At 37.2% G+C, this 17,021-nt stretch overlaps 1 protein-coding gene across 3 annotated transcripts in view; it reads right to left on the reverse strand.

Moving 5' to 3' along the window:
* Window positions 1–584: 584 nt before the first annotated feature.
* Window positions 585–17,021, reverse strand: part of LOC114462419 (homer protein homolog 3-like) — a 62,261-nt gene continuing 45,824 nt past the window's right edge. For 2 of the 3 annotated variants that reach the window (XM_028445229.1, XM_028445230.1), the window contains 3 exons: window positions 13,393–13,529; window positions 9,091–9,247; window positions 585–893 (listed from right to left, as the gene is read on the reverse strand). In XM_028445229.1, the coding sequence (XP_028301030.1) occupies window positions 753–893; window positions 9,091–9,247; window positions 13,393–13,529 (435 nt within the window). In that variant the 3' untranslated portion in view covers window positions 585–752. The remainder of the gene's footprint in view (window positions 894–9,090; window positions 9,248–13,392; window positions 13,530–17,021) is intronic. The other variant, XM_028445228.1, reaches the window with a different exon arrangement.

The following is a 17,021-nucleotide window of genomic DNA, read 5'->3' on the forward strand; positions in this document are numbered from 1 at the left end:
GTGTGCAATGAAACATCTAAGTGGGATTACTGCTATTGTCATTATGTTTCTGATTTTTGTGTTTCGTGGCTCAGATTTTTCTGTCACTATTTTATAAAAATGGTCAACGACAGAAAATATTTGATAATGTGTACAACAGGATCATTTTTCACTGTTATTAAGCACATCTTTTGTCATGCTTGCATCAATAGAGCTTCTTTCTTGTGATGCCAAAACTCTCTTTGCCACCTTTTTCCACACCAGGCTTTATCTTTGGGAGTCTTGCTGAAAGTGTGATGGGGTTGCCATTGCCATATTTGCTTTTGACATTATTGGCAGGTCTGTGCATGTGCCTGCACGTCATGGGTTTAATACCACTCAGCTTTGACAAAGCTTAGTAGTGCAACAATATCTGCCAAAAGACAGTAAATGCAACTCCAGCAACAGCTGAATTACAAGCTAGTTTAGTGCAAGTCGCAAATTAATGATAATTATAAAAAACACTAACGGTATATTGGAGGATCAAGTCTGGCTGTGCAATAGGGACAACATAGTTTGTCCAAAAAGAGACAAATGTATGAAATGAGGTATGGTTTGGTGACACATTCATCCACTTTCAACATGTTGACATTCCACACTCAATCACACCAAGTCCCAACACCAGGAGAAAGCAGCTTTATGAATTCAGTTAGCTGCAGGAAATACAGTATGTTCTTTGTGCTTTCTGTGTGAGCAGCTCTGCTTCATGTCACATGGCCCCCGTTGGATGATTTTCAGAGCAAGGAGAGAAGTTGGTGTCTTGCCTGGTCTTTGGCGCTCAGCAGGGCTTCCAGCTCCTCCACCGATCGACTCAGCTCCTCTTTGCTGTCCTGACCAGCAGCGGGAGGTCCCAGCTGGGCTTCCAGCTCTGCCACCTGAAACACACACAGAAACAAAGGTTCAGCTCAGAATCAGAGCTTTTACAAATCTTAATAAGGTCATATGTTTTTGGAATCAACTTGCTTTAACTTAACTGGTGCTGTGTTTGAAAGGGCATACCCTGTACCATGCACTACAAACTCAATGAGTATATCCTGTCTACTATGTACTATGAATAGGATGATGACCGTTCCCACTGAAGTATACTTCCAACTTTCCCAAGATGCATTTTGAACCTACGACGATGAAATCCTAAAGCACACGGAGGCTAAATATCGCCGTTGATTCGCCACCTTTGAAAGTTCTGAAAACATTTCAAGCGAAAAAGTGACAAAGTAGAATTTCAAAATGTGGTCATGTGATCCATAAAACTAATGGAAATCACATTTTATTCAGACATTTTGGAGACCTGCCATTGTACTACTGACAAAATTTCTGGTTAACTTCAAAACAAGAGCCCTATTTACAAAAGAATAATAAAAAAAAAAAAACAAGAAGTGAAGCTTTTAATTTGAAAAGGGGATGTTTGACTTTTAGCTTGAAGCCAGTCCAAGAATGATTTTACATTCCGCTCGCTATGCATCATGGGGCGGTTGAGTATGAGCAGTGCGCTCACCGTGCATACTTAAAAAATGTCCCGATATAGTATACATCCAGGTATTTCTTGCATACTTAATCTTTCCATACTATCTAATGTGAACACACGACTTACTCATTTTGACATCAGACCTAGTATGAGTGGTACGTTAGTATGCGATCTCAGACACAGCCCGGGTGAAAGACGTTAAAAGGTTCAACATTTTAAGGGTCAAAGGTTATGTGGACCTTGGACAATGAAGTCAAACAAAACTAAATCAGCTGTAGGAGGTGTTCTGTACTTTTCTAATGTGATGGAACACATTAGAAAATGACTCTTCACCTGCATTAAAAATTAGAGGTCTCCCGATCCGATATTGATATCGGTCCGATATCAGCCAGAAAACAAATATCGAATTTTATTGGACTGCTTCTAAAATATCCGATATAAGCGCTCCGATAAGTTTTTGTCTGAAGTTTTAACTGAAGTGAATTTGAATTGTTGACTGTTTTTCTCTGTTTGAATAACATCACTTGATCAAGTCTTTTCTAACATTACACACAACAAAATACTGTAAGTAATAAAAGTATGCATGATTCGTGCCAACATCGTTTCGGATTGATATCGGCCAATATTCAAAACTGCAATATCGGTATCGTATCGGAAGTGAAAAAGTTGTATCGGGACATCCCTATTAAAAATGTTTTAATATGTTTACAAAAGTAATAATGAGGGTAAAAGTAGATTGGTGGTTACAAGTTACGCAAATAAAGAGAGGGTTCACTGCATACAGTATTATCTCTCTGCATTAGATAAATGGATTCATTCCTTAGTTGTGTAATTTACACATAAATCATTTTAAAATCTCTCTTCTTTCCACTTGCATTTAATTTTTTTTCTTTTTAAAAAAAAAGAAAAGAAAAAAAAAAAAGCAATGATGTGATTTTGCTCTGAATGTCAAAATGAATTTCTGTGATTGTAACCATGTCGGAAATGAACTGAATAAATAAATAAAAATAAATGTCTCTCGACTCTTCCAAAAACGCACACGCACACACACTTTAATGCCTCTGTGGAAAAGAAGTGAAATCCATCTTTTCTCATCATTTATTTCTTGATTGGTGAAGAGGCTTGACCTTGAAAAATACCGAGACTAAAAAATAACTCCCACCCACAGCTTCCCTTATGTTTAGCATATTAATGGGAATCTGTCAGTAGCGGTTCTACCAAACGGGGAGAAACCCTACAGCATTGAACTGGGACATGATGGGATTTTTAAATCAGCTGCTCATTCAGCAGCATCGCTGGACTCTGCAGTTCCACATTAACTGAGAAATGTGCCAACAATGACTCTAAATCTAATTGCAGCAGCAACGTTCAGTTTTAATAAAGGCGGGTCAAGCTCAAGACCCACGGGCCAAATCCGGCCCAACAGAGCATCTGAGTCAGTCCAATAGAGGATTTAGGTCAATGCAAACATAACAGAGAAAATTTGTTACATAAATGGTGGCAAGGATAGGAAAGAAGGTCTCTGCAGAGCTCACAGTTAGCACGGGAACCCCCGCAGGGCTGCTGCCTCAGCCCAAAACTCTTCTCAATATACACATAAGACTGTGTCTCCCCACATGACAATAACACCCTCATTATTAAGTATGCAGATGACACAACCCCATCCTTGGCTTCATCAGAAATGGGGATGAGTTTGCATACAGGGACCTGGTCCACGGGACAACTGTTTACGGAGAGGACAATGACCTCGTTCTTAGCGTGGAAAAAACTAAATAACTCATTGTGGAGTACAGGAGGAGAGCTGATTTGTTGTTGTTTGTAATTTTTATTTATTTATTATTGTTTTTTCTGTCAATCTGACTCTGGGACATGCACAAGAATTCTGTTGTACCTGTTCTTTTAAAACATGTACATATGGCAATAAACTTTATTCTATTCTATTCTAAATCACCAGATAATTCCTTTCAAATTCCTCAATATATGAATAGGCTTATACAGTAATTACTCTGTGCTTTTCTTTACATAATTCATAAATGCAAGAACTCCTAATTTTTCCAAAAATTCTGCAAATTCTCGCGTATTATCACTAGGGGTGTCCCGATCCGATATTGGTCCTATATCAGCCTGAAAATGAATATCGGATTCAAATTTCTGATTTATTTTTATATATATAAATATCTTTTTCAATTCATTTTTCATTTATTTTATTCAATTGTAGAATACTATGAATATTATGTTGAAGGTTAAAATTCATGTAACCAATTGGTTAATAATAAATGGGTCAGTTTTTCTCATACCTACTGTTGCTGCTGAGTAACATCACTTGATCAAGCCTTTTCTAACATTACACACTACAAAGTTTTTTTTATTAAAGAAAAAAAAAGTGACAAAATTATGTATGATTCATGCTGATATTGGATCAATATCGGTATCGGCCGATACACAAAGCTGTAATATCGGTATCATATTGGAAATGAAAAAGTTGTATCGGGATATCCCTAATTATCACACAAAAGTCCGCAAATTGCATTGCAATAATTGAGAAAATTAGTCATAAATTAGATTCATGGGCAGTTTGACACAAATAATTCTCCTAAATGAGAACATTTTGAAAGCATATACATATTCAAATTCTGATGTAGCTGGTTATGATTTACAGTCCACATAAACAGGACTGAATCATAACATACCCTAACCACTAGAGCAGACATGGGCTCGTCTGTGAAAGGTCGCGTTTACAGACCTTGGAGTCGCTGTCAGTTTACCAATAAACGGGAAGAGATTCATCACCTTTACAATAAGTATTGACTAGGCCACTGGGAGTGAGGCCCAAGGCTAAGACAGGCTGACTTGATAATAATGTATCATGTTTTTCTGCAGTCAGTGCCTTCTCCTCACCTCTCTGTCTGCTCTGTTTCAGGTGTCGTGAAGCTGATGATGGCAGTTCCTGATCTGTGGTTCATGGCTCAACTAGTCTGGGACACTCTGATGTTCTATCTGTCTCTCCTGTTATGTTGGCCCTTCTATCCACTAACCCCAACCAGTCAAAGCAGATGTCTGCCACCTCTGAACCTGGTTCTAACGGAGATTTCCTCCTGTTAAAAGGGAGTTGTTTCTTCCCACTGTCACTGAATGCTTGTTCATGTGGATCTTGTTGGGTTTTTCTTCCTTATTATGAATTTTATATTTTCATAAGCGCATTGAGATGACTTTGTTGTAAATTGCGCTATACAAATAAAGTTGAATTTAAATGAATTGAATATGATGTGGGGAAAAAAAATGCATGTTTATTAAATACTTGGTTCATGTGCTTGACTAGATACGATGGATCATGTGAGAGTAAAACATGGATGAATGATAAAAGCATTTACATTAGTTTACAATGAGGCAAAACTAATTATTACAAGTATGATCCTGAAGCTGTTATTTTGCCACTTTATTACTTGGTTGTTTTAGTGACCTATACAAATGTTTCATATTAGCTGGTCTTCTATTGGTGATTTTAGTTTAGCTTTTTCAAACTAAACACTGATATGGTGCTGCAACCTTGTGACCTTGAACTCAGCTGATGTTGACCAAGATCAAGAAATAAAATGATAGTCTGTCATTTTCTGTTTAGTATAAATCTTATGGTCTTTTTTTATATTTCCAGTTCATGTTTCAGACTGTAATATGAAGAAGTGAAAATGTGCGTTCAAGGACAGAAAAGGATTTTCTTTTTCCATGACCTGGATTTCTTTTCATCTCACTTTCACAGGTGATTTCAAAGATGCAGTTCACAGATTCCACACCGGACAAAGAAATGTCACACTGCTGCAGGTTGAGGGAAGAAGGGACGGGCTTCAGACACCCCCAGAGGACTCAGACCTTTCCTATTTTTCAGCATGTGCGACAGCAGCCGTCTCCACAGGCTCAGCCTCTATATTGCTTTAAACTTCACCAAAACATGCATGAATAAAAGAAAGCCTGGTGCGATAGGCATCCAAATAAATGCCCCTTGGTCCGTTTCAGTCTCCTTACTCAACGAATTTATACAACAGGAAAAAAAAACAAAGATTATAGTCTATATTTTCTGCCTCTGTTATTCAGGGCTGTGAAGTGACGGAGCCAATCACAGTTGATCTACATAAGCAGGCAGGACAGGTCACCAGTTCAGCTTTTATCACATTTAGGTGACCTTATTAACCTCGCTTCACCGCAGAAGAGGGGATATTTTCACCACTGTTTATTTATTTGTCTGTTAGCAGGATTACGTCAAAAGTACTCAACGGATTTAACTAAATTCAAAACAGAATTTTGCAGGGATTTGAAAACAATATGATATAATAATATCTTGGTTTGTAAATGACTGATCTTTATAAAATTAAATTTGGTTCCTTAGTTACCCCAATGGGTTGCACATTTTATCGCAACTTTAATTTTTTTTTTTCTAACTTAAAAAAAAAACAGGGGTGCCCTACTGCATAATTTTTATTGGTGATAGAAAAACACTTTGGTTGAAGTTTTATACATAAGGCTGACATTACGCTGTCATTATCTGTTGTTCTGGATCTAGTGGTGTTAGGTAGGGTTATGGGTTCTGTGCATTGGTTACTTTTTCTCGCTGAAACCCCCTGAACGGTTCTGGATTGTTCAGTTTGATACGGGGGAGTCAAAGCTAGGGCCTTGTCCATGCAACCTTCCTTCTCAATGCTTAGACATTTCCCCCTAAGAAAAAAAAATAATCTACAAACATTGACAGTTGCAGATATTTCATTTCCGATATGATACCGATATTGCAGCCTTGCATATCGGCCAATACCGATATTGATCCAACATCACCATGAATCATACATGCTTTATTTTTTTTCTTTAATAAAAAATAATAATTACTTACTTTTACCCTCATCTTTACTTTTGTAAACATATAAAAACATTTTTAATAGGGATGTCCCGATACAACTTTTTCACTTACGATACGATACCCATATTGCAGTCTTGATTATTGGCCGATATCGATCCAATACGATATCAGCACGAATCATACATACTTTTATTACTTATTTTGTGGTGTGGAATGTTAGAAAATGCTTGATCAAGTGATGTTACTCAAACAAAGAACAATAGTCAGCACCAGTAAAGATGAGAAAAACTGACCCATTTATTATTTACAGATTGGTTACATATATATTTTAACCTTCAACATAATATCTACAGTATTGTACAATTGAATTGAAAAAAAAAAACTAAAATTGAAAAATGCGGAAATTTGAATCTGATATTCATTTTCAGGGGCTAATATCGGACCGATATCGATATCGGATCGGGACACCACTAGCAGCTGTGTTTTATTCAGTCGTACAGCTCATCTTCGCTAACTTAAAGTGCAAAGGCAGGTCAAACCATGGACAGTTTGCTAGATCCTCACTGGGATAACACAGAGATCAGTGACTACAATGACCTAAATATACATGAGGACTGTGGGAGGAAACTGGATTACCTAAAAGAACACGCACGCGCACACGCATGCACACACACGCACGCACGCACCCTGGGAGAACATGCAAATCCGCTTCAAAATGACTCAAGTGAAATGAAATCCAGATTCATGAGCCCAGAGACTGTTTTTAGCTCCACCTTGTGCCTCAGGAGATTTACTATATTTCCATCCACTGTGTTTAATGAAGCAGAATCCCCTCAACAGTGATACAGATGTTCCCTGTGTTACAAATGAGCTCTTACACTTTATTTAATTTAATAGGTAAACATTATGGAAGAATTTTAGAATTTAATTCAAATTAACTTTTGATTATTTTTCAACGATGGATGAAAACAATCACTGAGATCACAGATGAAATCAAAAAGTGTGAGCCTATCTCCTCCTGCAGTGATTCATCTCCTTCCTCTAACTGGGCCAATGTGGGGTGTCCTGTTCCCCCTCAACCAACCCTGGAGGCCTGCTCCACATACGGCCACCTGGTTGACTTTGCTGCAGCGCGCGTGTCTGTGTGTTATTAGGTAGGTAGGTGTGTGTGTGAGTGTACAGGCTAATCCTTCGCCTGGTTTCACAACATTTAGGTAGAGGCAAACAAATCGAACTATGCAATTTAAGCTGAAAATAAGTTTTCTGCAGACCAGCAGCATTTCATACATTTTGCTAAGCTCAACAGAGGGCAGAAAAATTTCTGAATCTGAATAAATAAGAAAGTTCAACTATCAGGCCGTGTAATTATCTTGGAAGCCTGACAACAGAAATATCCCGAAGAGCGGGAACTGGATGAAAAATGCATCTGCTGTTTGGGGTTTGGTCCGTGGTGGAAATTTAGTGTCACGGTTATTTATGCATGAAAAGAAAAAAAAAAGCCCCACACCAGCACTCACACACTTTGAAAGCTGAAATATACTGAAAATGGCTGAAATGTTTTGATTAAATAGAATAGCATACAGTAGATGTTTATACCAAGGGATCTGATCATTTTTAGTAACAACATTTCTACCAGGCAAGCAAAACCAGTGCCAAGCAATATGGTTGAAAAGCAGAATAATGAAATACAGCTCACCAATTTTGATATTTATGAACTTTCTTGAAATATTTCTTAAATAATTACCTAAAAATATTTTGGCATTAATTCAGAATTGAAATTTATATATTTTTAAAACCTCATGTACCCCTGTAGAATGCTTTCCTGTGTCTCCATGATAGGTTCACATACCCAGACACTGAGACCCATTGCTCTGAAGAACTAGAAAACAAAAATCTTAATTAAAGCCTATATTTTAGTGCAATGCTACTACTTGGTTTGTAATTTTTGTCATCAGGACTGAACACCCAGACTGGCACGCACAGAGCAGATGGCATTGACACTCAAAGAGTGAGATGTAACAATTTGTTTGTAGAGTGACAGAAGGAAAAATTCCTCTCAGAAGCAGCAGAAACTAGAACATCAGAAAAAACAGAGAAAAACACAAAGTGCATTTGGTTTTATGTGGTGACGCAAGTGGCCATATTCTGTACTTTTGTGAAGCTGAGGATAAAACACGACTGTATGTGCTACAATATAAAACAGATTTGATTCATTCACAGGAAACTTAACTTTTGTTATTCTCTATTAAGAATCAAAAGCAAACTATCTTCCAACTGATATCTTTTTAATACTTATTATTTACCTCTTTTATTCTATTTTAGAGCATCCAATTCAGGCAACAGAAGACAGAAAAATTATAAAGAAAACATGAATTATTGTGTATTATTGTGTGTGTATTTCAGGGGCTCTAAGTTTTCCCACACTTAACATTACATGAATGCAGTTATTTTTATCACAAATTATAAAAATAATAATTTTTTTTTTTTTTTAAACCTTGCAAATTCTCACAAATAATTCCACTAAATTACACAAAAATTGGTTATATAATCAATAGTTTTTGATGGGAAGATCCTGCAGGGACTGATATTGAAAGCTCTCTTTTCCACACCAAAAATCTGCGGCCCACATGAAATCAAACCGGTCCTTATTTGGCCCCTGAACAAAAATTGGTTTGACACCCCAGTGATAAACCCTCACCTCAGCTAAAATGTAGTAAATAATGTTTTTTGTGTTTTTAACAATAGGTTGGGAGTGTGTGCCCACCTGGTCTCGGAGGCGATCGGTCTCTTCCTGGTACTCAGCCAGCTGTTTCTTCCACTCCTCCACGCTGCTGTTGGCTTCCTGTAAAGCAGCCACTAGTTTGGCGTTGCTGTCCTGCAGAGTGAAGAGTTCAACCTCCAAATTGATCTCACACATGGACCTGAGGAGAATTCATAAAAAAAACCTACTTCAGGGTACAGATCACAATAGTCCAAAAACAGTTTTGCCTTCGTACTGTGTGAAATAATATTGTTGCAATAAGAGTTAACCATGTAAAACTAATGACTGTACAGTTCAGATGCACAATTATGGGAAAACTTAAGCTCTGCTGGGGAAAACTTAGTCGTAATGTTGTTGCTTTTTTAATTTGACCTTTTGTTTTGTATGTAATTTAAAACCATTAGCCATAAGCAGGGGTACAAATAACTTTTGTGGTCTGGTCCTCAGGGGAGCACCTCGGGTTGTTGCTTGGTGTTTACCTTTTTAAACACATTTTTATTTCTTTTTTTCTTTCTTCAAATATTTTTAAGGGACCATTAATATCAATTAACATAAAGTACATAAATACACGGGATTTAGCATATCAACTATTTTCCATCCGTAGTCCATTTAGAGCACGTGTGTCAAACTCAAGGCCCAGGGGCCAAATCTGGCCCTTTAGACCAGTGTTTCCCAACCTTTTCTGCCTCATGTACCCCGAGGCCTCTCTTCAGATTAGCAGAACCCCTTCGTCACTCCAATTTAGTAACCTTTCTTGTATTATATACATGTTAACATGTTGGCCTCTGAAATCTCCTACAGCTTGAAAATGTCACCCTGTACGTTAAACACATACTAAATATCAATTTTGTGCATTACAAATATTGTATATCAGAGAATATATTTACCTCAATTTTTAGTAATGTGCATAACAACTTAGTAGGATATTAAGGCCACAATATTGTATATTTCATTAATGTAGTTTATTGTCACCGGGTGGAAAAGATGTTGGATGAGCTTGTACAGTGTCTGAAATAGGCTTAAAAATGAATCAGCATGTTGAAAATAGATTAATCAAGGTTTCCAAGTACCCCCTCCAATGTATTCAAGTACCCCTGGTTTGGGAACCACTGCTTTAGACCATCCAATTCAGCCGCAAGGAGAAAGTTAAAAACACAGAAAAATTCAATTCAATTCAACTTTATTTATTTAGCGCTAATAACAACAAAAGTAATCTCAAAGTGCTATCGAAATATGAAATTTGTGATAAGAGGAAAAAACAACAGTGTGGGGAGAAGGCACAGACTGCAGAAAAACATGATACAGTATTAGCATGCCTGCCTGCATGGAAACACCTGGTGCTAAATGATGTGTGAGTGGAATGAGAATAGTATGGGTTGGACATTAGTGTAAATGGTGCGTGAGCAGTGTGATGGGTATACAACGCAGTGCAGAAGATGGGCTCATACAACTGTGTCTTTGTGGACATCGCACATTGCAACCCATTAGAGCTACGTGTAGATGGTGGATTGTGTTTGAATATAATGTTGGTGTTCTACTATATAATCTTCATTTTTAGTTCCTATTTTTAGGTTTAGGGCTTCGTTCCTCGTGGTTAGGTTAACGCCATTATACGGTATACACTTTAGCAATTGAGTATGTTTTGAGTTTCGCGTTAAAGGTGGATAGAGTAGCAGCCTCCCGTACTAAGACTGGGAGCTGGTTCCAAAGGTGAGGAGCCTGGTAGCAGAACGCCATGCGTCCTGTTTTACTTCTAGACACTTTAGGAACTTCCAGTAGACCAGCAAACAGAGTGTGTTCTACCCAGACATTTTCACTCTCTCCAGCGGGCCAAATCAGATGCTCTGAAGGGCTGGATTTGGCCCCCGGGCCTTGAGTTTGACACAGGTGCTATAATTGCACCGCTCCCATGGAATTCAGTGTCAATGAAAGTTTGTTCATCTTTACAATGTTAAAATCTAACAAAGTAGAAACAGTTTTGGGGAACATACTGCAGGTTCAGTGAGGATCCAGTCAGAGCTTTGAGCTGAGGATGAAGATGCACAGCCTTTACCATCACAGCTAAACTGCTCAGCAACTATAAAACTACTCACCATGGCAACCGGAGAGAAAAAGACTGCACAGGCAGTAAACAGCAGTGAAATAAAGATGGTGAAATATGGGACAATAAACGCAGCTTGGGAGAGTTTTCAGCTTACTGGTCTCCTTTTTAAACAGTGTGTGATCAACAATAAGGACGATAATTATGAGCTACTAAACTGTGAGCCAGGCTTTACTGACCATCACAAAAGCCTGCAAGGATGTGTACCTGAGACAAAACAAACTTCTGAATGACTCATCACAGATTGATTGCTTCTAAAACTGAAAAGTGGAGCTTTTTACAAAGGCAGCACCTGGTCTCTGAAATGGAAGAAAAAGGAAAGCTTCAAATTAGAAAAAGTGAGTGTTCTCAAGGTGAAGCCCTTTTTTCGACCACTGCCAGAGCACCTGAGACACCCTCATGATTCGGATTTTCTCCTCATAATTTAGGTTCAAGTGAAAATGGCCATGACACTTAGCAGTGGAGTGTTGAATAGCTTAGCTGTCTCAGAAATTCACACAAAATGCCCTTAGAAATAAAATGACATGAAAAAACCAAAACAATATCGTCACATTCATAACAAAAGTTACTCAGTCAATTTTGGCCATTTTGAGATTTAAAGCCTTACTCGTGTATTTTTATTATTTAAAAATATGTATTAAAAATGTAATAAAAATAGGGAAAATAGAATTGAAAGAATAAAATCAAACAAAATCTTGTAAAAAAAATAAATGAGGTAGGCATAAAAATCTCAAAATGTCAAAAATATATGGGAAGAAGGAAATTGATAAATTCAGATTCAATGAGATGAGATTTAATGACCATTTAAATACTTTAGATGAAGTGTTGAACAGAACAGCTGAGTGCTGCTGGTTCTACATATTTAAAGATCTTATACATGTAATACCAACAAGAGAACCCGTGTTCAGTAAATCTCTGACCGTTTCCAAATGATTTGATACAATGACAAACTGAAGGAATGCCATTACATCACACTTCAAATCAACAAATATAATCAAATTTAGTTGATTTTAAGAGATTTCAAGAACTCTCAGAGAGCGCAAACCTCTGCCAAGAGCCAAAAATCATCTTTGCCAGATATTGGCAGTAGGGCTGGAATAAACTAATATTTTTTAAACAATTAATCAGGACGGACTACTAGGGTATCACAGTGGTATGTAAATGTGTTCTCTCATTGCGTGTGTGCACTTGCGGCTGCTGTCACTACTGCTGCCACTGATGTCACGGCGGGTGTTTCCTCCTTGTCCCGTCAACGTGCTGCCGTCCAGTCACACCAGGGATAAAGGACGAGGGTTACTGGGAACAGATACCTTCGACGAATGAGTGCCTGCCTTCACTGCCTTGCACTTTTGAGACTCAGAGGAGCCACTCGCGTTATTCTGCGGCGCCGCCATCTTTGTTTTGGTCGGACGACGCATCGGCGCACACATTTTGCATCGATGCATTTCTTGTCCCGGCCCGAATTGGCAGTTATCTGGATCAGTGATCCTGATCATGACACCATGTTCATTCACACTTTAAAGGGTAGGAAGAAAATTCTATCTCCATTAATAATGATAAACTGTATGTGCACAACCCTTTTATTTGAAAAATCATGATGAAGTGTGCAATCTGGGTCCGATCTGGATGTAACTCTGTGAGATAATTGAGGAAACAACCTGACATAACTGACTCAAATTTCATAAAGATTGATATTAATATTTGAAGTTCCATTAATGAGATATATGGATTTTTTTCATATTTGAAATTGATTAAAAATAGTATATTGATCGGGATCTCCCCCAAAATGTAATGTACTAGTTTTGATCTAAAAACAAATGAACAAATAAATAAACCCCAGTGAAAATATGACCTCCTTGGCAGAGATAATGAACCAGTGGTGAGAACACTCGGTGAATTAGAGAATGAAATTTTCGTTTGGCTTGAATCTCCAAACACATTAAAAAAGAAAAAAAAACAGGGCAGTAGTTCAAAGTTATTTCACCAGAAAAACAAAGTAAACACGCTGCTTGGCTCAGGGTGCAGCAAACAAACATTGCACTTCTTTGACATCAAAAACTATTTTTCATTTTATCTACAGTTTTGCATTCAGAGTTTCATCCAAATTTTCTCAACAGGAATGGATTTTTTTGTTTGTTTGTTTCATCTGTTCTAAAACATGTTGCTGAATGGTTGCTGCTAATGCAAAAGATCTTATTGATTACCCTTCGGAGAGCATTTTCTTCACCCTTTCCTTCTCCACTGTCAGCTCGACTTCAGCGCTCTTACTGCGAAACAGCTTTTCCTCATTGGGCCCGTTGACTGTCAGCAGTGGTGGAGAATGACGCTCCTCCGACAGCTCCTACACCAAAAAACACAAACAATATGTGATCTCCAATACAGGAAAAGATCAAATCAGTAGCTGCATCAGTCTGGTCCACATGAAGCCAATCACTAAAAAGTAAAAGGCAACACTAGAGCTATGTGAGCTCTTCACAGCTGGCTTGACAACGGACTTGAAGGGGTTGCTATGAGTGCACGAGACTGAATAAATGCTTTTATTCGCATTTTATATAACTGTTCTACTTTACAAAATTATTTAAAAATGAAGACAATTTCCTTAACAAGAGGTTACACATGATTATTTCGGGAATGTGACAAATCAATATACTTTGTACAGGTTGCACTATGACAAAATAAATGTACATTCATTTTTAAAGTGACCCTGTTTGTAATGCTGCATGCAAATCTTGATCAATTTACACCATTCAAAGATCAAAATGTTCTGCTGCAGTGACAATAATATCTAATTTGTAAAATGCTAACACTCTCACTTTTAATGTAATTTAATGTTTTACGCAAATTAGGCTGCTTTTGCAAGCCTTAGAGTGCTTGATTAGGTCTAGAGTGTGACAGACAGTTGTTGCTCATGAACTTTGAGGAAAACTGCTGTTGAAGCTTTAATCCTGCAGCTACAGCCACAATTTGTATCTTAAAATGTTGCTACAATCTTCCTCTTTATTAAAATTACACTTTCAGTGACTTAACGTAGTGCTGTTCTTTCCCTGTGAGTACAGCCTACAAATACTCAAGCCTTTGGTTATATGTACAAACTTGTGTTCATTGACAATAAACACACAGCTGAAGAAGTTGGCAATTACTTTTTGCATTCCCAGCTGCATTGGCGTGGAAATGGACATTTTCTAGTTACAGTTGATTCCTGTGATTCTGACTTCAGGGCTTTGCCAGCTGATGACCATCATTAAAGCTAAACATACGTCAAAAAGACAGGACCAACTGCTTGACATTGCCAATCGTGTTATAAAAATCTCTCCTGTGCAGCTGAATCGATTTCATACCAAATCTGACGCAACTTTGATTCAACAGGACATGATCAAAGCACTGACATTGATCCAATAGTGCATCTGGTGTGTGTGTGCAGTTAAATTATGAACACGCTGCTATGATGATGCAATACACCCATCTGTTACAAATGACGTCTGATGCACATCTGGGTAACGGTTAAGAAAAGCAGGTAGTAGGAAACCTGGAGGAAGACAAAGGTACATTTCAGAATCGGTTTAGTAGCTGATTGTTTGAGTACCGTAAATAATTAACATTTCTACATTCAACTTTAAAACATTTAGTATAACTGAAGTAAAACAAAAACTGCACAGATGGGCGTATTCACACCCAATCATAAGCGATTGAAGCTCACTCAGTTTGAAGGGCTGGACAGATGTTCAAACTCCATTTGAAATGCCTCAAAAACTCACTTATTTATAGAAAATAACTTATTAATGCAGCCATGATTACAGTTGATAAAGAAACACAAAGATTGAAGGAGAGGTTTTAGAAATATAAAGTTGTTTGTTTTAGTAAATCAACAACACTACTTCATACCAAAATAATAATTTGTTTTCCGGGTTTTGGGGAGTTTAGTTTAGTTACTCTTTAAGGTTGCAGATATTTCTTGGTTGAAATACTAAACCAAGTGATCAGTTAATTTTGTTCCATTCAGGAAGTATCAGGAAGTGCCATGTTAGAGCCCGATATGTAACAATGACTGAATTGTTTTGTTTTTTTAATTAATAAAACCCAAAATGCAATAACTGGTCAATAATGTAACAAGATACTGAGTCCAAAATATTTTTCATCTAATAGTGTAATAATTTTACAACCAGAGTGAGTCAATGATTTATGGATTAAAGGGCTTATTGCTTCAATGTAGAGAGTACAAATGCGTATATGTAAATATGCATGTGTGCGTGCATTTATCACAACTTTTTTCTTACCTTTATATACAGTATATTCATATATATAAAAAGGTTACATACATATATATAAAAAAAAAGCAAAACATTTTTAGGTTTTGGGCTCAGCACTTTTGTTACATTATTAACCAGTTATAGCATATTGGGATTTATCAAAAATGTATTTTAGAACAATTCAGGTCTTGTTACATCCCTCATCGGGGGGCATGCAATTATACGTTTAAATTCAATGCTACACATTGCCTGTTACTTTTTCCAGAAGAAAAAAAAATAAAAAAATCATAGATAAACCGAGCATTTTTTTACTTTGTTGAATCAGATGAGATAACTCTTCATGTTCCCCTGTAGCCAATTAAATTAAAGCTTTGTTATTTTCTTTCCAGCCAAATAAAATGTTGCGGCGTCTGTTCTCAGAGCTTTTTCTACCCTTTCCTCATTTTCTAAAGCATATCATGTAATTAGCTCATTCACATCCCTGCACCAGCCTCTCCCTCCTTTCAGCTGCTTCCTTTACACACAAACCTGAACTTGAATGACCGTGTCCCTCACTGAAGCCGTGCAGGGTCTGCACTTACTGTGAAAGGCACTTGTATTATTAATTTGAGCCCGACAGTAAGCTCCTGAAGACAGTAGTTTATCATCTATAGCTTGCCCTCCCCCAAGTCCATTCTTATGACCTGGATGTAATAAAAAAAACACAGCATGGGGGTCAACATTCAGAGGATGGCAACGAAGAGCATGGAAAATCAACGCTGCTCCAACTCTAGTGTATCCTCAAAGTTGTTGATCGGCTGTGCGTATCTTTGAATAATTCATCCAGCATATCATGTTTAAGTCATAAATGGAACTACAAATTTACTCCAGTTTTTCTGCATGCTGTTTCCCTACCAGGCTGAACAGCAATGGAGCCAACACACTCAAGCAAGACCCTGCAATCGACCAATGACTAATTAGCCCAAGATCAAGAAATTTCCCCTTTAAAGGACATACATTGAACAGTATCTGATTACATTCCAATGGGACATGTGCAAAATCAACTAGATACTCCCATGGGATGATCATTTTGGGAAAAAGGTAATGAACTTTGCAATATCGCAATTTTAGAAGAGGTATTCAAATAGCTGGGGTAATACATGTAAAACACATGTAGATCCATTAATCAAATGACAAAAGAGAGAATTAAGAATAATAGATAAAGTGGATTTCCGGGCACCTACTAATGAACTGTTGAAAAAATCTATAACAATAAAACTTATGAACATAGTAAGGTTAAAAGTGTTTTTTATTCCGAGTAAAAAAAATAAAAGCCTTCCTTCGGGTGTTATATCACTTTTTAAACTAAAAGAAGAAAAATACAATTTAAGAGGGGTTTATATTATTGAAAAAAGGGAATTTAGAACAAATGTTAAAAGAAGATATATTTTTGTTTTTATCTAATGCTGTTTGAGGATGGGCTCTGATAAGCAGTTACTGCCTCAGCCCATTCCATTAGTGGTTGTTAAAACAAATGTTTATTCTTTGTATTGTATTGTATAAATTTGAAGACAGCCAAGAACAAATATCCATCTTTCTATCGATCT

Source organism: Gouania willdenowi, chromosome 4 (genome assembly GCF_900634775.1).
Source record: "Gouania willdenowi chromosome 4, fGouWil2.1, whole genome shotgun sequence".
NCBI lineage: Eukaryota > Metazoa > Chordata > Actinopteri > Blenniiformes > Gobiesocidae > Gouania > Gouania willdenowi.